The sequence below is a fragment of the Palaemon carinicauda genome, chromosome 38, assembly GCF_036898095.1.
Source record: "Palaemon carinicauda isolate YSFRI2023 chromosome 38, ASM3689809v2, whole genome shotgun sequence".
NCBI classification, from domain to species: Eukaryota; Metazoa; Arthropoda; class Malacostraca; order Decapoda; family Palaemonidae; genus Palaemon; species Palaemon carinicauda.
Genome location: NC_090762.1, coordinates 60,756,466 through 60,783,592, shown reverse-complemented (window position 1 = coordinate 60,783,592; position 27,127 = coordinate 60,756,466). Strand labels below are relative to the sequence as shown.

Genomic DNA, 27,127 nt, shown 5'->3' with positions numbered 1-27,127 from the left:
AGTGGACTCTGCTAGAAGGCATGCTCTCAACTCAGCCAAGGTCATGTGGTCGATGTCGGAGCTGGATCATCTCGTCAAAGGTATTTTTAGAGCCTTTGAGGTTTTTAGTTTCCTAGACTGGTTGCTTGGGACTCTCGCAAGGAAAACTGAACAGATGGAAGGATCTAGGGACCTTACCAGTATTATGTCCTGTATGGATAAGGCCCTCAGAGATGGGGCAAATGAGTTGGCTGCTCTGTTCTCAGCTGGGGTCCTAAAGAAGAGAGCTCTGCTTTGCTCTTTTGCTTCTAGGTCTGTTACCAATGCACAAAAGTCTGAGCTTCTTTACGCCCCCCTCTCTCAACATCTTTTTCCCGAGTCCCTGGTTAATGACATTACGCTTTCTCTGGCCCAAAACGTCACCCAAGACCTTTTATCTCGTTCTGCTCGTAGGCCCTTGGCAGCCCCTCCTTCTTCTTTGAAACGGGAGGAAAGGAGATTCCAGCAGCCCTTTCGGGGCAGGACTACTTCAAGACCAGATTTTAGAGGGAGAAGGCAAGAATCAGGACCAAGATCTACCAGGGGTTCTTTCAGACCTCGCTCCAGAAAATGAAGTTCGTCTCCTCCAGACAGTAGGCGCAAGACTGTCAGGTTTTTGGCAGTCTTGGAAGAGGAGAGGGGCGGACACCTAGTCCCTCTCAGTCATCAAGGAAGGATACAAGATCCCCTTTCTGAAAAAACCTCCTCTCGCAGATGCTCCGCTGGCCTTAGTAGCCCGGTACTCAGATCCGGGGAAACAGAAGGCCCTAGTAGACCTTGTCGACCAAATGCTAGACAAGGGGGCGATAGAACCGGTTCGGGATCTATCCTCCCCAGGCTTTTACAATCGCCTGTTTCTGGTCCCCAAGAACTCGGGCGGATGGAGACCCGTCCTGGATGTCAGCGCTCTCAACGTATTTGTGGAGAAGACAAAGTTCTCCATGGAGACGACTCAGTCGGTGCTGGCGTCAGTACGTCCAGGGGACTGGATGGTGTCCCTCGACTTGCAGGACGCATATTTCCATGTCCCCATCCATCCGACTTCGAGGAAGTACCTGAGATTTGTAATGCAGGGCAAGTGCTTCCAATTCAGAGCTCTTTGCTTCGGTCTCAGCACGGCTCCTCAAGTCTTCACCAGGGTAATGGCGAATGTGTCAGGTTGGCTGCATCAGGAGGGGATAAGGATATCCTTCTATCTGGACGATTGGCTGATTCGTTCACGATCGAGGGAGAAATGTCTGGAGGATTTACGGAAGACTTTTATGATGGCTCAAGATCTAGGCCTGGTCATCAACAGGAAGAAGTCTCAGATCAGACCGAATCAGACTATTCTCTATTTGGGGATAGTTCTGAATTCAGTTCTTTTTCGGGCTTCTCCCTCTCAGGAAAGACAGACCAAGTGTCTCGTAAAAGTCAGAACTTTCCTGGACAAGAAGAGATGCACAGCGAAGGAGTGGATGAGTTTGCTGGGGACTCTATCCTCCCTCGAACAGTTTGTCTCTCTGGGGAGACTCCACCTAAGGCCTCTTTAGCACTTTCTTTCGAAGACGTGGAACAGAAAGATGCAGGAAGACTCCTTTTCCTTCCCCATTCCAATAGAAGTCAAGACTCTTCTGAAGTGGTGGCTGGACCCAACCTTGTTAGGGGAAGGGATCTCCTTACACAAGAAGAACCCAGACCTAGTGTTGTTTTCAGACGCATCAGAGTCAGGCTGGGGGGCAACACTAGGATGCAAGGAGGTCTCAGGCTATTGGGAAGGAATTCAGCTGGGATGGCACATCAACAACAAGGAGCTGATGGCCATTTTTCTGGGGCTAAAGGCCTTCAATGACTTGGTGTCTGGGAAGATTGTGGAGGTCAACTCAGACAACACCACAGCTCTTGCTTACATCAGGAAGCAAGGAGGGACTCACTCTCTGTCTCTGTTCGAGACAGCAAGAGAGCTCCTTCTTTGGGCGAAGGAGAACAGGATAAACCTGCTGACGAGGTTTGTTCAGGGACAGAAGAATGTGAGGGCGGACATGCTCAGCAGGAAAGGGCAGGTCCTTCCCACAGAATGGACCCTCAACCAACAGGTCTGTCAGAGTCTCTGGAGGCTGTGGGGGAGACCCCTCATCGATCTTTTCGCCTCCAACTTATCCAAGAGGATCCCCATCTATTGCTCCCTAGTTCCGGACAGGGAGGCAATAGCAGTAGACGCCTTTTTGATGGATGGGACGGGGATGGACACTTATGCTTTTCCCCCGTTCAAGATCATCAATCTGGTAGTCAGGAAATTCGCCCTCCTCGATTCGGGACGGATGATCCTGATAGCTCCGTTCTGGCCGATGAGGGAATGGTTCACGGAGGTGGTGGACTTGTTGATGGACTTTCCAAGAAGCCTCCCTGCAAGTCCAAATCTGCTCAGACAACCCCACTTCGAGAGATATCATCAAAACCCCCTCGCTCTCAATCTGACTGCCTTCAGACTATCGAGAAGCTCGTCAGATCGAGAGGCTTTTCAGCGCAAGCTGCGAAAGCTATCGCCAGAGCGAGGAGGGTCTCTTCGCAGAGGGTCTACCAGTCCAAGTGGGAGAATTTTAGGGCTTGGTGTAGGAAGCACAAGATTTCCTCATCCACTACCTCTGTGAGCCAGATTGCGGATTTCTTCTTGTACCTCAGGCAGGACGCTAAGCTAGCTGTGTCCACTATCAAGGGGTACAAAAGTATGCTCTCTTCCGTCTGTCGGCATAGAGGCTTGGACTTGTCTCGCGATAAGGACTTACATGACCTCTTGAAGTCTTTTGAGACGACCAAGCAGACCCAGTTAAAGCCCCCTTCTTGGAACCTTGATGTGGTTCTTAAATTTCTGTGCACCAAGAGATTTGAGCCCATCTCACAGGCTCCCCTTAGGGAGGTTACCAAGAAGACCCTCTTTCTTTTGGCCTTAGCAACAGCTAAAAGAGTTAGTGAAGTCCATGCAATTGAAAAACAGGTAGGCTTCAATCTGAATGGGGCAGTTTGTGCCTTGAGATTAGACTTTCTCGCTAAGAACGAGAACCCTTCTAAGCCCTGGCCGAGGACCTTTGAGGTTCCTAACTTGACCAACCTAGTGGGTCAAGAGCAAGAGAGGCTGCTCTGTCCAGTACGAGCCCTCAAGACCTACTTGTCTCGCACGAAAAGTGTGAGAGGCCCTTCTAGCTCCCTGTGGTGTTCTGTGAAAGATCCTCAAAAGCCCCTTTCCAAGAACGCTTTGTCCTTTTTCCTGAGGGAAGTGATAAGAGAAGCGCATCTCTTGTGTGAGGAGGAACACTTCAGACGTTTAAAAGTGCAAGCTCACGAAGTGAGGGCCATTGCGACCTCGCTTGCTTACCGCAAGAACATGTCGCTCCGTCAAATTATGGATGCGACATTCTGGAGGAGCAACTCTGTGTTTGCCTCTCATTACCTCAGAGAGGTGAGGGTGGATTATGAGAAATGTTATACCTTGGGACCATACGTAGCTACGGCTTCTGTATTAGGCAAAGGAGTTACTACCTCCCCTCAACCTTAGTTTTGTTTACTTGTGCATAGGTTGGTGTATTTTTTATTGGTTGTCTGAGGACTTCGACTTGTGTACAGTCACCTCAGTCTAGTTAGATAATTTTTATCTACTTTGCAAATGTTAGGTGGTTGGTTGGTAAAGTTGCGGTTTTTTATTTTGGGCAATAGGTAGTCCTGAAGTCTAGTCAGATTGTTGGTCTCACCCCGTTGACAGACTCGATTGAGTGTTTTCAGCACTGCAGGTCACATCCTGGCTGACACTCCTAAGGGAAAGCGACTCAAGAGGCAGGAACCTTTGAAGTCAGCTACCTTAGCAGGTAAGGAATCAAGGTGTTTATTTATCCTACAGCTTTTTTGGTTGTTTCCCCAACGATGTTTACTGTCTATCACCCTCCTCCAAGTGTGTTAATCAGCTATGTATATATAACTCCCAGGTAAGTTCTATTCATAAAAATGGAGTTTTTATGATAAAACAAAGTTTTGTGAATACTTACCTGGCAGTTATATATACATTCGAAGGCCCACCCACCTCCCCTCAGGAGACAGGTCGAGCATAGATGAACTGAAGAACAGAAAACGGGAATGATTCCTCCTACCACCCTTTAACGGGTGTTACCACCCAACCACCGCAAGGCGGTTGCCTAGTTTAGAAAAATTCTGCCGAAATAGAGATAATTAGCTATGTATATATAACTGCCAGGTAAGTATTCACAAAACTTTGTTTTATCATAAAAACTCCATTTTGAATTATCATTGCAGACATATGTTGTAGTTGAAAATTTATCATAATAGTATGGTTAAACAACTGGTGATTATAAAATAGCTCTTGCTGACTAACCAAGCTGCTTTTTTTTCAGAAAAATGTGGATGGAATGATCGGCATACTTTTGCCCTGATGAATCTTCTGGGTCAATGTATAGCTTTTATGAATAGAGGCTGTCTGTCTGTTGCCATAGTGGCCATGGTGTCCAGTTCCAATTCAACTCGTGAAGCAGATGGCCAGAATGATGCGTGTCCAGTGCCAGAAAGTCACAATGATACTTTAGGTCCAGAAAAGGTAAAATCACACTTAAGCATTAGGTATAAAAAGTAAAAACTGGGAAACATGTCAACGCCTTGTAAAATAATCACATCAACATGAAAATAAAATGAAAACTTTGATTGGTTCCGGCTCTATATACAAACCATTCTGCTCTTTACAGTGGAGTGGAGATATTTGTTCCTACACTAAATACAAACCCTCATTTTTTACTTTAGGAGATATTCTAGCGCGAGCTGGAAAATACGGCAGAAAAACCTTAACAAGGTTGTTAACGACCGGGCCGGTAGTTATCCACCTGTTAGGGGTGGGGGACTGCTGGCCGGTAGCTACTGAATACTTCAATCGAATTCTAGCCGTCGCAGTGGTAACACTGCTGCTCCTGCTTTTGTTTGACTGGCAGACTAGCCTTTCTTTAGTGGGTTTTTGACTAACGTTTTCTTTTTTCTTTCCTTATTAGATGTGATGTCCTCTAATATGAGGAAGTGTCCCGGGATTCCCCCGAAATCTTGTGGCACATTCATGTCACCACCGGAGGTGGATCCTCATTCCCTATGCCCTTCGTGTAGAGGTCATAGGTGTTCTGAAAGCTCCCCCTGCCAAGTATGTAGAGAATGGTCGCCAACGCAGTGGGATAAGTTCATGAAGAGGAAGAAGAAGAAATCCAAGAAAGATTCGTTACCTCCAGGTTTGCTGTCGAAAGGTAAGGAGTCTCGGGCCTCTTCTTCGGCTTCTCGATCTCTTCCTTCAGACTCTTCCTTCCCTCCTTCCTCCGGGGGGAAGTCAAGGAAGAGCGACACCATTGACTTAACTCCCATTCCCCCGGGTCAGGCGGATCAAGTTGCCCCTCCCAGTGGGTGAGTTTCTTCCATCATCGGAAATAATTCTGTTACCACTTCTATTCCAGATAACGTACGAGTGGTATGGCCTGCCCTAGGACTTCCTGGTTCTCCTTCGGTGGAAGTGTGGAACCAGTTCCTTGCGGGCACAGTTTTGACCTCGCCGACATACCGTCAGCCCAATCGGCGGCCGCTGAAGTGTCAGCAGATGTAAGAATTTCAGCTCCCTTGCGCTTCTACGAAACAATGTCGCAAGCGCGATCATCGCGATACCTACCCCTTCTCCTCCTCCTCCTCATCGTCTTCGTCCTCCTCGGAGGATCGGAGGGAGAGAGAGAGGAGGAAAAGGAGAGCTCGCTCACCTTCGCCCAGACGTTCTCGTCGGAGAGAGAGGCGACATAGGAGGAGACGTCATCGTTCTCTCTCTTCCTCGCCTTCTATATCTTCACGAAATGTCTCGCCGAGAAGCGATAAACACTCTCGTCATAAACATAAGAAGAGTACATCCTCGCGTCATCGTTCTGCTTCGCGATCGTCTTCCTCTCGCGAGGAATCATCTAGGCGCTATAAGAAGAAGAGCTTTACGATACATTCGCTCTCTTTGTCACGAGAAATTTCTCATAAGCACAATAAGCGCTCCCGTTTGGGCGATGTTAAATCTAATCGCGCCTGGAGCGCGACCAAGGAAAGAGAGCACTCTGAGTGCGATTCCTCCCCTTCACATATTATCGTGAGGAGCTCAGATCGCTCTAGGGAAGGGAGAAAGAACACTTCTTCTCACCGCCGCTTCGTATCAACAGAGAGAGAGGGCTCCCTTCCTTCAACCTCCCGATCGCGCAAATCTCCGGACATATCCGCGAGGGGTCATTCACCTCGCCCTCACGGTTCAGACAGAACCACTCCCATTCCCGTACTTTCTAACGAGTTACGGAATATGAGCTTCACAAGAACTAAAGAAGAAGACGCAGGGGTTCAACCTTTCTTCTCTTCGGTGGAGAACAGACGAGAAAGGCCAGACCGCCGATCAATGCAACCTCTTATTGAGACAGTACCGTTGATTCGGTCGCCTTTGCCTAAACCATCAACTTCCAGGCAAGATCAGGCGCGCGCGGGGCCATTAGCTAGCGCCCAGCCTTCCCTTGGAATATCGGCAATGGAGTATGCTACTTCGCCCTTACCTTCAGACACTCAGGCTTCTCTCGCCCCCCCTCGCGAGGAATTAGCGCGACCGGAAGATTCCTCAGAAGAACAACCATCAAAAGATTTAGGGTCTGCCTATCTGAGGGCTCTTAGAACGATGTGTAATATCTCAGGCCTCGGAGATTTACATCTGTCACCTCGACATACTGACGCTCCAGCTTTAGACAAACTACAGTATGTCGGCCTTCACCAAACCCTAAGACCAGAATCGAACTTCCCTGGTCTATTCACACTGCAGGCGGTCTCGGGGGAAACGGGTTCCTTGAAGTCTCAAGGATCCCATAAACTTTTGCATTTTCCTTTTTCAAGGCAAAGGCGTTTTTACAAGGTCAGAGACGCCAACCCTTCTCCTCTGACACTGGATCCCCTCATAGCAAGGCTCACACCTGGCTGCTTGGCAGAGAGACTCCCTTTTCTCCCAGTCTCTTTCACCACCACAGAAGCCTCGGCAATGGAAGCAGCGTCAATGTCCTTTCTGGAGGCATTATCCTGGTTTGACACGTGGTCAGGCATAGTCGGTTACCTAGCAAGTCATGAAGACCTTTCAAACCAAAACTCCATGCAGTCCCTGCAGGAAGTCCTGGCTGCTGGGGCCAAAACGATGGACTTCCTAACTGCTACAGCTGCAATGATGTGGGGCAACTGGATTCTCAAAAGGAGGGAATCAGTAGTCTCCAGACTTCATAGGAGCATCGGTAAGACTGAAAAGTCTGATTTGAGGAATTCGGATCTTCTTTAACCTCTCCTCTTTTCTAAGCAGGCAGTCTCCTCTGCCCTAGATACTGTACTTGGAGGTAAGAGACACATGACACCGCGGTGCAAAAGGCTGCTTCCTTTCGCCCAATGCAACAGCAGCCAACTCCACAACCCAAAGCAACAATCGCAACTCCACTGCCAGCCAAGACCCTCAGCTGCCCCTCTTTTACACCCAAACCTATGGGCAGAGGAAAGTCGGCTCCTCCTAAGGCTAAAGGCAGAGGGAGGAACCCTAGACAGAAATAGGATCACGGCTCCCCCCTCACAGTGCGTAGGGGGGTGCCTGCAGGGGAGTTGGAGGAGGTGGAAGGCTATGGGGGCCATGCAATGGACCATCAAGGTGCTTCGTTTGGGGGTACCACATCCCCTTCATAGACTCTCCTCCTCCTCTAACTTCTCCCCCGATCTCGTCCTCCCAAATCCCTCGGGATCCCGGGAAACAGCAAGCCCTCGCTCGGGAGATCCAGAGCATGCTTCTAAAAGACGCCATTCAAGAGGTCTCAACGCTTCCCCGGGGTTTTTCAGTTGCCTCTTTCTGGTAGAGAAAGCCTCGGGAGGTTGGAGACCAGTAATCGATCTTTCGACCTTGAATCAGTTTGTGAAACAAACTCCATCCAAAATGGAGACAGCTGCCTCCGTGACCCAAGCGGTGTGTCCAGGAGACTTTATGGCATCTGTGGACTTAAAAGATGCATTTGTTCCGTAACCGAAATACAAACCACGCTATTTACAAAGGGTATTACTTTTAGCGTAGCTGAAATGGCGAGCCATTAGAATTTAACGAGGGTGTATTACCCCCGCGCTAGTTAGCGGGGGGGTAGGGGAGTGGTAGCTAGCTACCCCTCCTCCCCCTCACACACAGGTGAATACTCACTTTCACTTTTGGCTCGGACTGTGACAGACGTCTCTGTCTTGGTCCTCGCTTGGCAGCCATTGTCTGTTTTGTCTTTACTTAATCGCTTACTTTTCATTTACTCAATATGTATGTAAACATGTTTTCATGTTTGTATATATATTTGAGTATAGAAATAAGTAAGGTTCCTTTTCAGATGTGTGTGTGTAGTGTACGATATCTACGTGGAGGCCTCGGCAGTTAGGCCACCACGGCGTATTTTATGGGTGGCGATCGAGTTTGACTTATGTCTTTCTCTCTCTCTCTCTCTTGAGGTCGTTCACCCTTTTACTACGTGTTACTACGCCCTTGTAGCCTAGCTTCCTTTCCGTGTGGGGGGTTGCTACGCCGTACGTTTGTATCAATTAGTTATGAATCTAATTGTAGTTGTTTTTTGTTTTTCAGCTTGTAGAACGATTCCTTTCGGGGTTTTCGTTCTTTCTTTAGTGTTCATTCATTTTTAAATTACATAATTACATAGTTACATAATTATAATTGTTATAATTCTGTTTTGGTTACAGCTCTCCTTCCGCGAGTGTAAGTGGTTGTGAGGGCACGTGCCTGTTGTGTAATTCTTGTTCCTTTCCCTCGGGATTCCTCTTCGGAGCCTTCCCGGGGGAATGAATGTGTACTAATATTATTTGTTTTATTTTTTTACAGTTACCGATCTAGTTCGTTTCTGTAATATTGCAACGGTGTGAGCTGTCTGGTTGAGGCCTGGGGATTCGGCTGTTGCTGCCTCCCCCCTTGTATTTTCGTCAGGGGCGTGTCTCCTTCTACTGGTAGTACTCCCGTGACGACGGACAGCTCTCCAGTTCATTTTAGAACAGTCAGGAGGCTTGCCTCCTTGGGCGGATAACTTTCCTTCCGAGGGAAGTTTTTCCTGTCCAGGCTTGAGTTTTTCCCCTTTTGGGGGGTTCTTCTCTTGCCTTTTTTTTTTTTTTTTTTTTTTTTTTTTTTTTTTTTTTCGTGCGACTATGCTCTTGGTGCTGAGCAGTCGCACCTGCAGTTTCGCTCAAGGGGCTGGGCAACTGCAGGAGCTCCTCTTCGGAGGATTGCTCCTTTTAGGTCACTGGCTGACCAGTCTCTTCCACGAAGTGTTTCTCTTTCGTTCGCGAGAGAGTACACTCATAGAGACTCCTCTTCGGAGGTTTCTTCTGTTGCTGTTGCTGTTGGCCTCCCTCGCCGTAAGGCCCACCGTCCGCCTCGTCGTAAGGGCCTCTCATCTCCCTATAAGGGTGCTTGAGGCGCCTTTTTGGATCTCCGTTTGCAGCCTACAACTCCTTTTTCTCGATCTTCCGCCTTGGTGCAGATGGACAGCAGTCTGATCTCGTCTTCTGACGAGCAACGGTCTTCCCGACGGACAACGGTCTTCCCGACGGACAGCGGTCTTCCGACGGACATCAGTCTCCCGGCGGACAACGATCCCTTCGGGGCAAAGGGTTGCCCCCACGGGGGTTCTTCCCTTGCGTGTCAGGGTTTTCCCTGCGCGCCCTTCTGCTCATCAACGCTCTCCTGTTCGTCAGCGCTTTCAAGATGATCTTCCCTGCGGTTCCTGTTGGTTCCTGTTACGCGCCCTGTGCGCCCACGTTCGCCCTCGCGATCTAGAACTTCGGTTCAGGTCGGGGTCAAGGACTCTTCTTTGCACAGGCTTCCACGCGTAGCCTTCTGCTCGTCAGCGATCATCAGCTCGTCAGCGATCATCAGCTCGCCAGCGATCATCAGCTCGCCAGCGATCATCAGCTCGCCAGCGATCATCAGCTCGTCAGCGATCATCAGCCCGCCAGCGATCATCAGCTCGCCAGCGATCTCCGGATCGCCCACGTGTGTTACAGCCGGCATCGCCATCGCGCAACCCTCAACTGCGGATGCTGATCGCCATCGCGCGACCCTCAACTGCGGATGCTGATCGCCATCGCGCGACCCTCAACTGCGGATGCTGATCGCCAACGCACGACCCTCAACTGCGGATGCTGATCGCCATCGCGCGACCGCACACCTGCGGATGCTGATCACCATCACTCAACCCTGCGCATGCTGATCACCATCGCGCGACCCTCAACTGCGTATGCTGTTCGCCATCGCGCGACCGCCAAACTGCGCATGCTGATCGCCATCGAGCGACCCTGGCATGCTGATCACCATCACGCGACCCTGCGCATACTGATCACCATCGCGCGACCCGGCGCATGCTGATCACTGCTCGCGATCGCTCACCTTAGCATACTGCTCGCCAACGCACGATCGCTCACCTGCGCATACTGCTCGACCATTGCGTCGGCATAACACAACGCGCCATCGCCAACCTGCGCGTTAGCGCTCACCACCGATCGCTTGTTGATCCATATCGCCAGCGGTCCTCCTCGCCCACGCGGCAGCGCGTTTCCTCGCCCACGCGGCAGCGCGTTTCCTCGCCATCGCGCTAACGCTTGCGTTCGCCGCCTCGGACTCGCTCTCATCCACCTGCCCACCCTCACGACCGCTCGCCCGTGCAACCGCGCGACCGCTCGCCCGTGCAACCGCGCGACCGCTCGCCCGTGCAACCGCGCGACCGCTCGCCCGTGAAACCTCGGGACCACTCGCCTGCGCGCCCACACGCCCACGTGCCTGCACGTCTATGCTCATGCTCTCCAATGTTCGCCCACGCGCGAACCAACGGTTTTTTTCCATCGCGCAGACGGATGGTGTTCCGTCGCGCGAACCTACAGTGTTTCTTCGCACAAATGTCGGCTTATTTCTTGCAGTATCCATTGCTCGTCTATGGGTTATCGCTCGCCGACCACCAGGAATTCCCGTCGCGCGAGCTCCAGGGCAATTGCGACCACGATTCCCAATGGGGTTTTCGCAGCATGACCAGCCTGGCGAGTTCTTCTGGAGCGTATTTCCAGAACACTGTCTCACCCCGTAAACACAGAGCATGGCACTTGCAAGAATAGGAGAAACTTAAGGGAGATCTGAGCAACACTCCTCTATTCCTGAACCTGGGTTAGCCCTTCCCCGTCATTCCCTGGAAGGATTTTTGGCGGGGGGGCTTTCCGTTCGAGATTTCTCCATCGGACAAGGGGTGACTGCTTACCTCTTCCTCTGGGAGCTTACCAGGTTCTTTCCCTCCTCGGTTACGGCCCGAGGTTTGGTTCAAGGAAGCTACAGGAAGATCAAGGGTACTTTCCTCCTCTCGAGCTCAGGCACTTTGGCCTTTCGTCGTTAAGTATCTAACTTGCGGACAAGCTCGATGTTGTACCATCTGGACGCGCTGACTGAGGGCTTCCTTCGGGTGTCTCATCTGTGGAGGTCGACGACCTCAGACACCCTTCCATCCTTGAGAAGAGTTTGTTTGTGCCCAAGGACAGAGACTTAGACAGCTGCTGTGCGGAGTAAATCGACTTCCGGTTTCACTCCTCCAAGGCGCTTTCTTCTAGACTCTGCAGGGCTCCAGCGCCCTTTTCTTTCAACCACGTCGGCCTAAGTTATCGGCTACGACAACTGGGACAAGGTGTCCAATTGCAGTTTCCTCCTGTCAGGAACAGATGGCACGGGAGACTCCCCCGGGGGGGCATAGTCCTAAAAGGAGTTCACGAACTCTAGGATTGCAGGTTTTTCGCTGGGAGGATGCTTAAGGTTACTCATCCGAATGACAGCTTCCCGATGCCCATTCCCGCACAATCTCTGTGAGTAGCCAAGGATATCGCGCCTGCCGTCTCTGTCAGCGAATTCAGTGTCTCTGAACCTCTATGCCATAGCGTCAGCAGAGTTGCCCGGTTGGGCAGAATGATCCATACCTTAGGCGAAGGTCTTCCTTAGGATCATCGACGGCTTCACCCCCGGCCTCTTCAGTCAATCCTTTCTTGTAAGGAAGGATCTGAGAGGGGAGTTCCGTATTCGACCTCTCAGCCCCGATCAAGTTTGTCGAACAAACTTCGGCCAGCGTAGACCAGCAGAATCGATCAGACTGGTAACGAGGCGACAGGACTCCTTAAACCGTGGATCGGAAGGACAGGTACTTTCAGTTTCCATTCCATCCATCTTCCAGGGTGCTCGTCGAATTCAGCCTAGACTGGAAGTATTCCTGCTTATGATGCAGTGTGGCTATCCCGCCGTGGCACAGCAGGTTTGTTTCCCCAGAGAACTCTCCCTGCCTTCCTCTTGGCCGCTCAGGTGCAGGCTTCCGCCTCCTCTGCTGTTTGGAGGGCTGGTCAACTCCGGTAGGCTCGGGTTTCGACCTTCTTCAGCGCCGGGACAAGTTCCGAATGCTTACCATGAGTGTGGGCTCATGGTATTTTGCTTGGAGCCTTCTCTTCCTCTGCCTCAACATCTGGAGTATCTGGCCATGATATTGAGTCAACCGCCTTACCACATTGGAAACCCCGCTTCTCGTCCGTCCAGCGAGGTTAAGCAACGTCGGTACTTGGATGGGTGACCACCTGGGGACGCCAGATTCTGTTACCACATCCTCCGACCCTTCCTTTCGGTTGACTGTGGCAAGACTGAGGAGAGTCGCAGTACCTGTTCTCAGTCAAGCAGAGCTTTCAGCCCTACCTTGGAACGTTTCCTAGTTCTTCTTTCCTCATTGACCCGTCTATAGTCCGAACGGTCGCCTCAGGATAAGTTCCATGTGGGGCGATCCAAGTTCCGGTGGCTTCAGGCAATGTTTAACCGGACTCCCTGGCCCTATGGGACCAGCGGAACTATTAGACCTGCAATGGGTGTTGACCTATGGAGCCTCTTGATGGTAGTGGATATTCTCGTCCTTTCCCCACATTCTTGATGCGGTTCTCGGACTCGTCAAAGGAAAGGGGGGGGGGGGGGGGGGGCATGTTCCGGTCCAGGCCTATGGTCAAGACCTGAAGGATACCTCTCCATCATTCAGGCAGGCTTAGGGGCCTTAGTCTGGCCCCTCTTCAGATCCTACAGCTCCTGCCGAGTCGCCCCGTTGCGCGTCTACTTCATTCTAACCAGCAGGGGACGCATTTTCACACCTTCACATCTTGCAGTAGAGATACCGGGATGATTGAGATTCTCTCAATACCACCATCGGCTCTCTCATTCCAGGCAGGGGAATGTTTCTCTCAGACTATCCGAGCAGAGCCTCATAGAGAGAGTGTACCTAGGGGTCTTTGACCTTGAGGTAACCAGCAAGTGCTGGTCTGGGGGACCTGATCGCGACAGCTTGGAACCTCAAGCTTCCGCTAGTCTTCCCCCCAGTCTCAGACCTCGAGACTCTGGCAAGATGCATTCCGGTGATGGTGGGACAACTTCGACGCCTGCGTCTTCCCTCCTTTTTGTCTGCAGACAATGGGTCTCAACAAGACCAGGTTGTCTGTCAACCTTTCAATGGGAGAGCTCCACTGGGACTATGCGCAGAATGGTTTCTGGACCCTCTGCTTCCCCTGACGGAACTCCCGGGAGAGCTTCTCCCACGGCGCAGACTACTCAAGCAACCACACTGCGACATCTCTCCCGAACCGGGGCGTCGCTTCGGCTTCATGCCTGGAGACACTACGCTTCCTCCTCTAGAAGAGACAACCCGCTACAGTCGCGGTTCGGAGGTCGCGTCATCTGCGATAGTCATCCACAGGGGTCTCCCAGGCAAAGTGAAGAGTCTAAGGTGGTTGGTGCCGTGGGAGATATACCTCTTCCCTTGAGGCCTCTTCTCCAGCAATAACGGTCTTATTGCCTTTCGGCGGGAGGAAACTCCTTTCCGCTCTCGGCAATGAAGCCTGTCGCTCAGCCTTTCCCTGACCTTCAGGCTTAAAGGAATAACTTTTTCCTACCCGCTGGATCTATCCTCGCTCATGCGAAGCTACGATCGTCCCTGCCCTAGTCGTTGGAAGACCTCCAACTTGAAGCATGGCTCGGACTTTTAGTCCTTTAAGAGATCTTCTCAAGACCCTTTTACGACAGGCCTCGGATTGTATTCCGCCTTGGGTCTTCTGCTCACTCTGGCCACGGCCAGTGTGTAAGCAATCTTCTTGGTCTCTTACTATTCCCCCCTTTCTAAGGAAGAGGGGAAGGCAACATTCAGGCTCGCTCCTGAGTTGTTGGCTAGACTCAGAATCTGAGGGTCCCGGCCCTTCGGTCCGATTCATTCAAGATTTTGAGTCTCCATTCTGTGTCTGATGTCCCAAGACCTTCTCTTTCTTGCCAGTAAGGAATCGAGAGGTTAGCGCTGGGAACAGCTGCAGTTTGTCCTCAGTTGCAGCCGATTTGGGAACACAAGGAGGACATGGGGGGAGAGTCACCAGTATACCTCTTCAGCCCGGACTCAAGGACATTCATCTCGACCTGTCTTCAGACCCTCCCCCGTCACGTCGCCCTACAGCACGATGTTGGATACATCGCAACGTCCCTCGCCTTCGAGTAATACTACTCTGTGACGCAGGTGCTACAAGCTGGAGTCTGGAAGCGTCTGATGACCTTCGCAGCCCGCTTCCTGCAGGGCGTGACCCACAGGAGTCTCGATACGTTTTCTATTGCTCTGTGGTGGCTACACAACAGCTGGTCTAACCTCAGGCTCCTTTTTGGACAGGTAGCAGAAGGTTGAGGGCATTGTTATCAGGTTTTAGTCTGCATGAACGAAAGAAGTATGTCTGGCCCTTACTTCTTTCTTCATCATCCCCTCTACGGGGAAGCAGCATCCTGGTCTCTGCATAGCTGACCTCGAACCTCTGCAGGTAAACCATGCTTCCTTGTGTTCCGAGTATTGAGTCAATACTGTCGCGTCCCCCATACCCTGACGAGGTGGTATTGGGAATGTCCTAACCCAGAGTTCCTTCTGGAACTCCAGGTCAACTGCCTAGGACGGGTCACACTTCTTCCTTCACACACAAGCTTACGTAGGCCACATGGTTCCTTGCGGAGCAAGGAACTTGTGAGGTGCAGGGACTCCTTTTCTCGAGTGCGACTCACTCGGATTCTGAGTCCCCGGGTAAAGCCAAAGCCAGTATGGCTGGGGACTTTCCACCCTTCCTAAGGGATAAGTCACCCTTTGTAAATAGCGTGGTTTGTATTTCGGTTACGGAACAAATGAAAAATTCGAAGATGATTTGTATTTTTCCTAACCATACAAACCTTAGCTATTTACACATATTTGCCCGCCAGCCCTGTCCCCCAAGACAAGTCCTACCTCTAAGTGAAAGTGAGTATTCACCTGTGTGTGAGGGGGAGGAGGGGTAGCTAGCTACCACTCCCCTACCCCCCCGCTAACTAGCGCGGGGGTAATACACCCTCGTTAAATTCTAATGGCTCGCCATTTCAGCTACGCTAAAAGTAATACCCTTTGTAAATAGCTAAGGTTTGTATGGTTAGGAAAAATACAAATTATCTTCGAATTTGTCATATTTGCAAGTGCCGATCCATTGCACATCTCTGAAATTCCTGCGCTTTCTGGTTCAGGGTCGAATCTTCAAGTTCAAGGTCCTGTGCTTTGGCCTCTCGACCGCCCCACAAGTCTTTACGAAGGTTTTGAACTCGTATCTTCGTGGGCTCACAAGCACGGAATTCATCTGCTAAGATACCTGGACGATTTGCTACTCCTGGCCTCGTCCAGGGAGCTAGCTCTGGATCACCTGAGAAGACTTCTGAGCCTTTGCAAGGACCTGGAGATCCTTTTAAATGCAGAGAAGTCTTGCTTAACTCCGACCCAAGTCTTAAACTATCTGGTAGGGAGAGTGTTTCCGTCGGAAAACAGGCTTCGGAGACTGGATCAGTTCATCGCCCATCTCTTGTCTCCACTACCGCCTTCAGCCAAGTCGTGGCAGTGTCTTCTGGACCATCTTTCCTCCCTGGAAAAACTAATTCCAGGCGGAAGGTCGAGAAAGAGAAGTCTCCAATGGCATTTGAAGACTCATTGGTCTCAAAATACAGATTCCCCATTCTTGGCAGTGGAGGTTCCAAATCTGGTGTTACAAGGTCTTCATTGGTGGTCGACCTGAGACAATACCCAAAAGGGCATTCCCCTCCAAAGCCTCAGTCCGAAGTTGAAACTCTTTTCGGACGCGTCGCTATAGGGATGGGGTTCCCACCTAGGCCCGAAATTAGCGTTAGGAATTTGGTCTCCGATAGAGAAGTCTCTATCACCTGGAATTATTAGCAGCCTGGAAAGGCCTGAAATTCTTTGTAGAAGATCTACAAGGACAAGAGGTGGTTCTGATGAGCAACAACTCCACAGCCGTCTCGTACATCAGCAAGCAAGGGCGTACTCTGGCAAGAGACCTCTGTCTTAGCAGTCCAGATTTGCTAGTGGGCAGAAAGTCACAGCATTTCTCTCACAGCCAGGTTTATTTTGGGCCGGAGAAACATGGTGGCAGATTAACTGAGCAGGCATCACCAAGTGCTGAGTGGCGAATGGTCTTTGGATCCTCGAGTAGCGAAGACAGTAATAGCTTTGTGGGGTTTCCCCACAATAGACCTGTTTGCCACCTCTGAATGCGAAACTCCCCCGCTACGGGTCCCCAGTTCCAGACCATCAGGCAGCGATCCAGGATGCCCTTCAACACTCCTGGGACAACCTGGACGCATATGCCTTTCCACCCTCTTGCCTGCTCAGAAGGGTGATCAACAAACTCAGGACCTCCTGGAACTGGAAACTAACGCTAATAGCTCCGGCGTGGCCAAGCAGAGAGTGGTACGCACACCTTCTTTCCCTGCTGGTTCAAGTGCCGCAGTTTCCACCTCCAGAACCTCGTCTGTTGGCGCAGCCAAACAATGGTATCCCCTACGGGAGAATCCATTTCCTGAAGCTTCACGCCTGGAGGCTGTCCAGTCTCTCCTCAGAAGCAGAGGCTTTTCAGGGAAGGTGGCTGAACACATGTCCAGGCACCTGTGCCAATCTTCCAAGCAAAATGGAGAGTGTTTGCAGCTTGGTGTAAAGGGCGAGACGTGTCTCCACTCAATCCCTCTCTTCCATTAGTGGCAGACTTCATGGTGTACCTCAGGGAGGAGAACTCCTATCAGTCTGGGCATTTAAGGGCTATCATTCAGCCTTAAGCCTCATCTGTGGACTGAGAGGATTTGATCTTTCCACCTCAGAAGATATCACCTTGTTGATTCGAGGTTTTGAGAGATCTTGCCCCCCAGTGGAGATTAGACCACCACCTTGGGACGTGTCCCTGGTCTTACGTTCCTTGAAGGGACCTCCCTATGAGCCCTTAAATAGGGCCTCTGACTACTTCCTAACCCTTAAGACCGTCTTCCTAGTAGTTCTGGCCTCGGCAAAAAGGGTTGATGAACTTCATGGTCTATCCTATGAAGTCACCCATTCTAGAGGATGGGGGGAAGTCTCGCTCAACTTCGTGCCAGGCTTTGTGGCCAAAACTCAGAATCCTTCATCAGCCAATGAGAGGTTTAGAGAATTTCAATTTTCCAGCCTCAATAGAGTAACACAGGATACTGACCAATTGCTACTGTGCCCAGTCAGGGCGCTAAGGAAATACCTGAAGCGCACCAGACCTTTCAGACCACGCCTCCATCATCTCTTCCTCAGTACCAATAAGGTAAAGAAGAGAATCTCTCGCAACACCATCTCTTTCTGGCTCAAGAAAGTTATTGCGAGAGCCATTCACGGGGACCCAGAGGCAGCTCAACCCAAAGCCCATCAAGTTAGGGGAATGGCTGCCTCTCTGGCGTTTAAGAAGAATTTTTCAGTCTCCCAAGTCTTAAGAGCTGGAGTCTGAAAGCGCCAATCTACATTCACCTCTCACTATTTAACCGATGTGACACATAGGTCTCTAAACACCTTTTCTATAGGGCCTATTGTGGCAGGGCAACAGGTGCTGTAACTACCTTTGCGCCCTTTCAGGGGACAGTAGCCATTGGTCGAGGATTCTGTGTTACACTAGGTTTTAGAAGAACATCCATCTATCTTCTGCTCCTTTCTTCTTCCTCCCATCTGGGTATCCTAGTCTGTAACCAGTTTCAGCTGGACTCACCAATGGAAATAAGGTATGAAACTCATCTGACTCCTCTCACAGGGTGTAAGTTATACTCGCAGTCGCGAGGATTCTCCTTTTCAAGGTCAGGGGAATCCTATATATGAAAGGGTCCAAGTCATTGCTCCCGACCCTCTTCATACTGAAACATTTGTTTCCACGTAATTACAAACCTTCAGTCGTGCTAAGATTTTGGGGATCTACAAAGAAAAGTTAATGGGAGATTTGTTCATCAATAGAGTCTGGTCTGAGGACTATCTTCCTTAGGAATAGGGAACCCTTTGTCCACCCTGACCTCAAGACTAAGTCTCCTATAGTAAAGAATGAGGGTTTGTATTAAGTGTAGGAACAAATGACAAACTTATAACAGAGTTTGTATTTTTCCTAACATACAAACCCGAATTCTTTACTCAAATCTTCCCTCCGTCACTGCCCCCTAATATAGTCCTAGCTAGAATCCGATTGAAGGTATTCAGTAGCTACCGGCCGGCAGTCCCCCACCCCTAACAGGTGGATAACTGGCCCGGTCGTTAACGACCTTGTTAAGATTTTTCTGCCGTACTTTCCAGCTCGCGCTAGAATATCTCCTATTGTAAAGAATGAGGGTTTGTATGTTAGGAAAAATAACAACTCTGTTATAACTTTGTCATATTATGGCAATAGCTGAAACTACCCGCCACTAGTTAGCGAATGGGGAGCGGGATTTAGATCTGCCACCCTACTCAAACCTGCACAAGTAATGGAACATCACTTTATTTCGGCTTGGTAGAGAACGGATGATCTGTCGTTCTCTCTCATAAAAGGGATTTTGACGAAGAAAAAATCTATTTCTGGGGAGAGACCTGTGACGCCCGGTGAAAAGTCCTTCTATCTACCTTTCCTGATATAAATCTTCCAAATATACCAGAGAAAAATAAAAGCATGGAATGCAGAGGTTACTACCCTCGCGCGAGCACCTCGTGGGTGTCGTGTCTACATCGGGGGCGTGTGTAAAACCACTATTCACAGGCTGTCTTCTAATTAGATAACTCCTTCATCAAAGGGAAGGGCCGTAACAAAGACCCCAGAAACCACACTTGTACCACGCCACCGCCACCCACACGAACACCCTCCAGGTCATCCTTCTGCAAGAACACATGGCTTGGCAAGGAAAGGGTGGGTCCGTACAAAAATAACCGGGAAGGGTTTCACCGGGCGTCACAGGTCTCTCCCCAGAAATAGATTTTTCCTTCGTCAAAATCCCTTTTCTGGGTCGACCTGTGACGGCCGGTGAAAATGTACCAGAGAATGCCTTCCAAGCCCCATAAAGTAATAACATAATGAGGAGAATACAATCACCATGTACGGCAATAATATAATATAATAATGTAAGAAATGTCCAATTACCAACTAGCCAAATGACATAGGGAACGTAAGTCTAAATAACTAAGACGACAAGGAATCAACTGAGTGTCGAACCGCAAAAGGCGTCAAACCTTACATGTCTATGCATATCTAAACATTAAAGGAACGGTAACTACAATAACGGTTAAACCATAGGAATTAAACATGGCAAATATCATAGGGCTAACAAACTACCTAGGAGAGTGGCGACGTGGTGTGAGTGGCGGGTAGGAGGGAGAAGAGAAGAGATGGAAGAAAGGAAGAAGTAGAGATTACTGGGGAGGGAAAGGCTCCCCGCTGCCATCGTCGGATATTTAAGGGCCTGTAAGATCTTTAGATAGTGGCGTTTGACAACCCTAGGGGATTCCAACCCGTATATTTTTTAAAATTCATCAAAGTCCCTGTTCTGGAAGTAATTGATGGAAGTATCTACTGTCCGTATATCATGAGCCTGGGGAAATTATTCCGGATTAGTATGTTTAAAGAAGTAGAGGATTTGTTGCCTGATACCGTGAATGGAAATAGAACCTCCTTGTTCCCTGATAACCAAGGGGCCAGACGAGCGGGTGGCAGTTCTAGCTAAAAGGGCCTTGAGAGTAGTGACTGGACACAGAGAAAAAATCCTGGGGAAGAAGAATAATCTTCCGAGGGGAGCACCTATTTGCGGAACCTCATCTTTTAGCTAGGAAAGCATTGTCTGGAGAAAGGAGTACTTCGGCTGAAGGGAGGAAATCTATGTTTTCCGGGTTCGTGAGAGAGCTAGTTCTGATATTCCATCACCTGAGGCCAAAGCCGTTAGAAATAAGGTCTTCCTAAGAAGAGTGATATAAGAGCAGGATTCATTGCCCGTGTCCGGCGCAAGTTTTGAGGACACCGTTCAGAGACCAGAGTCCTTTTGTGGCCGAACCGAAGGTCAAATCCTAGCACATGTTTTTGGAATAGATGAGAAATAGGAATCAGCTAGGTTAATGCTAAACCCAACAAGGAAGATCTTCTTCCAAGCTGACTTGATGGTGGTTAAAGTGCTAACTGTTAGGCCTTTGCCAAATAGGAACCTCAAGAAAGAGATGGCCATATTCGGAGACATATGAGTATGGTCTGAACTCTTAGGGAATCTGCTAGTTGTTAACGGCCGAATCATATTGGCGAATTGTCGAGTCCCTTTTGTCTGATTCGATGAAGAGATCGTTTTCCGGTTCAATGTTCGCGTCTCTACGATCTGCAAACTTCCTGTAGTCCACAAAGTTAGAGTTTTGGCTATCCTTGAGTAATCTGACACAGTGAGTTCGGATTACTTGAGTCAGTTTGGGGAACGGGATCCGGAAGGGACGGAGTTTCAACTCGAGGAGGAGAGGAAACCAACTGTTCTTGGCCAGTAAGGTGGTACTAAAGCCACTGCCCCCCGGAAGGGGCGTAGTTTGTGTAAAAGTCTCATTAGAAGATTCACTGGGGGAAATAGGTAAACCTCCTTCTAATGGTTCCTGAGTATCCACCGGAATGAAATTATGTCTAGAGACCATTCTGACTCCAGTGGTTTCGTCCTGGTTAGTGAGTCCGCTCTCACGTTCTGGACTCCCGCTAGGTGAGTTACTGACAGGAACCAGTTCTTTTCTGTTGGCCAGGCGAAGATAGTGACCAGGATCCGATTCAGGTTGGGTGACTTGGATCCTCCCCTGTTGACGCCGTGTACTACGTCTGTTCTGTCTGACACTACAGTACTCTGATGTGGCTCGACCTCGGAGGAGAGAGTCTCTTCAGGGTCAAGAGCACTGCCATGGCTTCGATAACATTGATATAGGACTGTTTCATGGCGGGTGACCAAGAGCCCTGAAACATCTGATGTTCGGAGTAATCCACCCATCCACTTAGAGGCGCGGCTGCATGGATGTCACTTGTGGAGGTGGAAATTGTAAGGGAACCGATTTGGAGAGGTTCTTCGGTTCGGACCATGGGCGTAGTCTCATTTTCAAGACAGAGGGGATCTTCGAGACCTTGTCTCTTAAAGGTACTGTAGCTATCTTTCTCCAAACTCGATTGATGTCTTTGAGTTTAGATTTTAATAGGAGACCCGTTATTGGAGTGAATTGGGGAAGACTGATGATACTTTCTAAGGTTCTTCTGGGCACCTGTTTGTGTTTGAGAAAATTCTTGATCTTGGAAGCTATTCCTCTTACCTTTTTGGAAGGGAGAGACAATGTGTGCTTCGAAAGGTCGCACTGAATGTCTAACCAATCTAAGTGGCCTGATGGTTGCAGGCGAAACTTTTGGAGATTGACCCGAAATCACAGGTTGTCGAGAAGTCGAAGTACTTCCTTCGTAGCTCTGTTGCCTTCTATGGCCGACCGGGCCCAAATGAGCCAACCATCCAGATAAGCAATGATCTGTATCTCTGGATTCCTGAGTTGTTCTAACACTGTCTCTCCCAGTTTCGTGAATATCCTGGGATCAGTGTTGAGGCCGAAGGGCATGTCTTGAGCGCAAAGGCTTTCCTGCCTAGGCGGAAACCCAGATAAGAAGAGAAGTTTCGAGCTATAGGCACATGATAATAGCCGTCGGTAAGATCGACAGAGGTGGTGACGCCCCCACGGGGAAGTAAGGTCCGTACCTGAGAGATGGACAACATCCGGAACTTGTCGCAGAGAATGTAAGAGTTTAGCTTTGACAAGTCCCGGTCCACTCTTAATGCCGGCAAGTCTTTCTTCGGAATTGTGAACAGGCGGCCTTGGAACTTCGGTGATCGGTCCCGTTTGATTGCTTTCTTCTTGAGTAACTCTGTGGTGTACTCTTTCAGGATGGGAGTGAATTTCTGGGAGAGGGTCACTGTTGGAGGAGGAGGACCTTGTGGCCATTTCCACTTCAAACCTTTAGGGATTATGCTATGAGCCCACGGACCGAAGGTCCAATGGTCTTGAAAGAGGTAAAGTCTCTCCCCTACCGGGACTACCTCGTTGTGAGGGAGTGAACCTAGGGGGATCCGGATGCATAGTCGACGAATCAGAGGAAGACTGTGATGTCGAGTGGGTAACTGACTATTGATGGCAGTGACCCCGGTTCGTTTTGTAGAGAGCAACTCTCTGCTTCTTCTTGAAGAAAGCTTGCTTTTGGTCTTCGACCTTCTTTCTGGCAGTGAGGCCCCGTCTTTCCTGCAATTTTGGGTTGCTCTCGTATCATCTTGTAAAACCTTGTTCACCTCCTCCTGAGGGAAGAGGGTTTTACCTCATCAGGAGGAACTATCAGCCTGCTCGATTCCTGTCTGATAGAGTCCTCAGACAGAACGCATTTCCCACAACTAACCCGATCAGACCACCAAACATGTAGGTCGAATTGGAAGGGCAGAGATTGGTTCTTCGTGAATATCCGAAACACAGTCTCAGTGGGATAAATCGAGGCTAGGGTCTCCCCGAGGTGGGGTCCGGCTCTTTAAGAGCCGGTATGGCCGAACCTTCTTTGTCAGTTTGAATAGTAAGACCTGTCCATTTATCCATAATAGGCAAGGTAACAATGAGAGCATCTGTAGATATGGCGTATTCCTCATTGTGTGAGGTGAGCTTGGAATTAACGTAACCCCCCAGACCGACAACATCCTGGTCCAGACAGATCGGGCCTGCCCTTTAGGAAATAATACCGTTACCTTCGGTACCTTGTCTAACCTAACCAAGGCATGCTCTTTCAATCGAACGAATCCGTTGAATGGGAATTCTAGTACCTGAGAGTAAATTCTAGGTCCCCCAGAAGGCGGACGTCTATGTCATCCAGAGTTATGGTACCATCTATATATGGAACATGTAAGGCAAATATCTATGTGTTGTTTTTATCGAAGGAGGTTACTTCGATATGCCTGGGGCTGTAGGGGGAGTCATCCGAGTTCCTGAACGGATCCGACTCACCACCATATCTTTGAGCTCCGTCATAGCCCCTTGGCTTTCCCTAGAATGTGTTGCTTTTAGCAGTCACGGTTTTATGCAAGGTAACATGAACATCAGGATCCTTTGAGGGTCCTAGGTCGGTGATGCAGGTAATTGCAAAGCTGAAGGCTCAAAACTCATCCCCACCTACCTGCTCGTCCATGGGGTCGACGTCCAACCTTAGAGAGGACACTCCGAGGAGATAGGGACCTCTAGATGGAGCATTCCTTCCAAACCTTGATACCCAAGGGCGGAGAGCCTCTCTTGCAGGCCGGAGAGAATCATCATCATCCTGAAAGAAGTGAGGGGATTAGTGATGAAGGAGAAGACCGTTCTCCTCAATAAGCAATGCATACATTAATCCGGATCAAATTAAATCATCGCCAAAGGATACCAAAAGGGAACATATTAAAACCAACTTACATCATGGGTCCGGAGTAGCAAGGACAGCTCGTAGCAGAACGTGCATGACTCCGGGAACCATACAATGTAGGCGGACCTTCTGTAAAAGAAAGGGGACATAAGTCTGGATGTTCCTTGAAACTTTGGTTAGTGATCCTATTCACAGGCTGGGATCAGCCATTTAACTAACAATATGCCTATATTTATGCATATATTTAATTCTATCTATGTATAAATATGGATAAATATCCATACAACATCGTGTTCAAATAGAAATAAATTAATTATGCCTATATTTATGCATATATTTAATTCTAACTATGAATAAATATGGATAAATATCCATACAACATCATGTTCAAAATAGAAATAAATTAATTATGCCTATATTTATGCATGTATTTAATTCTAACTATGTATAAATATGAATAAATATCCACACAAAATCGTGTTCAAATAGCAATAAATTTCCACTCAGTACTTGGAACCGAACGCTAGCCCCTTCTAATGAAAAGCCAGGTTGAAACCAACCATGCCATGAGAGGCTATCTACTGTTCCTTGAGACTCTGGTCAGTGAACAGATGAATCAATAGAATACTAATATCCAGTAACCACATAACATGTAACTATAACCTCATCGGTAAAATGATGTTAACCCCGGTTCTGAACGTCTGAGTCAGTGGTGGCCAACCTATGGCGCATGCGCCAACAGTGGCGCATTTCATGATTACAAGTGTCGCACTATACCCCAAGATAGTAAATTGAATGACTTTTCTTTAAAATTGCTAATTATGTTCATATATTTTCATTAGGACTTTCAAGAATAGCTAATGAATATTACCAACGCAAATTCAAAGTGTCATTAAAGTAAGTACAGTTTACTTTGTATTCATGTTAAATCCTTTCCTTTACAGCTAAAACCAAAGATTGGCCACCCGTGGTCTGAGTGATCTTTGTTTCCACCGGAGACCCGGTGAGAAAGGTCCGTCACAGTGAAAACGTGAACATCAGAGGAAATCTAATATTAACCTCAATGCTGAACGCCTGTACGATATCCGGTTAAGCCGGAGATTCGATGAAAAGGACCGTAATAACGATATTGTTATTATTCATGAAAAAGGGTTCATACCCTGGTTCTGATCGTCTGATTGATCAAAAAGCTAACACCTTAATATATAAAGAAATTATATTAATAATCAGTAACCACGTAACATGAAAATATAATCTTCATCGGTATCACATTGTTAACTCCGGTTCTGAACGTCTGCTTGATCTCTGTTTGTACCGGAGATCCGGTGACAAAGGCCCGTCAACATGATATCGTGACCGTCATCGGTACGATAACATTAACCTCAATTCTGAATGTCTGTGTTATCTCCAGTGAAGCCGGAGATTCGATGAAAAAAGGGGCCGTATTGGTGTAATTGTGATCAAACATGACAAAGGTTCGTGTGCAAAAGGCCTCAGCCGTAGTCTGAGTGCCGGATTTCACCGTTGCACTCCAAATATCTGACTAGTTCTCACCTAATGAGTATCCATTATAGCTTAGTATAACTCAAGGCGGAGCTAAGGGTGTCGGCATAAAACGACCCCAATTAATGACTCATACACTAACGTAACCTATTAATAGTGCTAGCTATATTAACAGTAACCACATCAATAAAACGTGTATAACATTAAACGTAATATCATCAACTCGGATAATAAGAGGAGGCATGAATAACTCGTGACCGTAAATAAACGGAAAACGGGAAATCCACCTCTCTTACTCGAGCTAATAAAGAAAACGAGAGAAGCGGTAACTCGTATCTGTAGAACAGGAAACGAGCACTCAATGCTCTCGCTCTCAAGGTTACTTAATAAAAAACCAACATCACACAATAATATGATAAGAAAAATAATAAAATTGATTGCTTTTTTCTTAGTAATTGTAATAACCATGAACAAAGAATAACGACAACGTAACAAATAAACAAAGATTTAATCTAAATCGCGCATCCTGAGGCGAGTACAAAACTAACAAAGACTAAAACGCTATTCTTCGTAGGTCCAAATTGGACTTGCTAGCAAATAAATACCATAGTAAAAACTAATAATAAATAATGATAATAAAATTGGTCATAAAACGTAAGTGATATAACCTAGATGACATAGTACCAGATGGGCAATAATAACTTGAAAATTTACCGAAGCGAACACAACCCAAAATGGCTGCCGATACCGAGGCAGGCCAATCGCTTCTAAAATTAAAAACCACAGTACTGGAAACAGAACAAATGCCCGGTACTGCAATAAGCTGTCAAAACAAACTATGGTACTTAACATTGGTAAAGGTGAAGTAGCCACGTCAGTCATATTGAATTAACGACAAACACTTCGAAAAAACACTTAGCAAAAAAATCTCGACTTTGTGGGCAAGTCCAAAACAGAAGGATGACCTGGAGGGTGTTCGTGTGGGTGGCGGTGGCGTGGTACAAGTGTGGTTTCTGGGGTCTTTGTTACGGCCCTTCCCTTTGATGAAGGAGTTATCTAATTGGAAGACAGCCTGTGAATAGTGGTTTTACACACGCCCCCGATGTAGACACGACACCCACGAGGTGCTCGCGCGAGGGTAGTAACCTCTGCATTCCATGCTTTTATTTTTCTCTGGTATATTTGGAAGATTTATATCAGAAAAGGTAGATAGAAGGACTTTTCACCGGCCGTCACAGGTCGACCCAGAAAACCTATACTCGGTTAAACGAATAAAGCAACTACCCTAAAAACTTTAAAAATTTTCCTTCTTTCTTTTTCAATGTATGTGCCCGTGGTTTTGAATATACGAGGATGTTGTGGCACCTTCATGCCAGCCTTGGAGACTGATCCTCACGGTCTTTGTCCTGCATGCAGGAGTCACACCTGTGTGCAGACGTCTCCTTGGGGTTAGTAAAGAGAGTGGTCATCCTACCAGTGGTAGGGGTATGGTATGCAACGGAAGAAGGCAAAGAGGGACTTCCCTTTTGAGTTCATTCTCAGGGTGAAGAAACCTTGCTGTTTAACTCTGTAGTCTCGTGCCCTCCGTACTGACTCTGTTCTATTGGTCTCCCTTGTAGCAGTCCTCTGGCTGACTTCAGGAGTAGCAGTTTTGCAAGGCAGGTTCCAAAGCTAGGCAATATTCTATCAAACCACCAAGAAGAAACGGGGTCATCAGGTAGCCACTCCTCTTTCTGGGCACTCTATCCACCGCAGGACCAGTAAAGATTTA

At 48.5% G+C, this 27,127-nt stretch overlaps 1 protein-coding gene across 4 annotated transcripts in view; it reads left to right on the top strand.

Annotated features, from left to right (window-relative positions):
* LOC137630662 (putative inorganic phosphate cotransporter) overlaps positions 1–27,127 on the top strand; it is a 254,167-nt gene that overhangs the window by 26,801 nt on the left and 200,239 nt on the right. For all 4 annotated transcript variants that reach the window (XM_068362275.1, XM_068362276.1, XM_068362278.1 and 1 more), the window contains one exon: positions 4,398–4,597. In XM_068362275.1, coding sequence (XP_068218376.1) covers positions 4,398–4,597 — 200 coding nt within the window. The remainder of the gene's footprint in view (positions 1–4,397; positions 4,598–27,127) is intronic.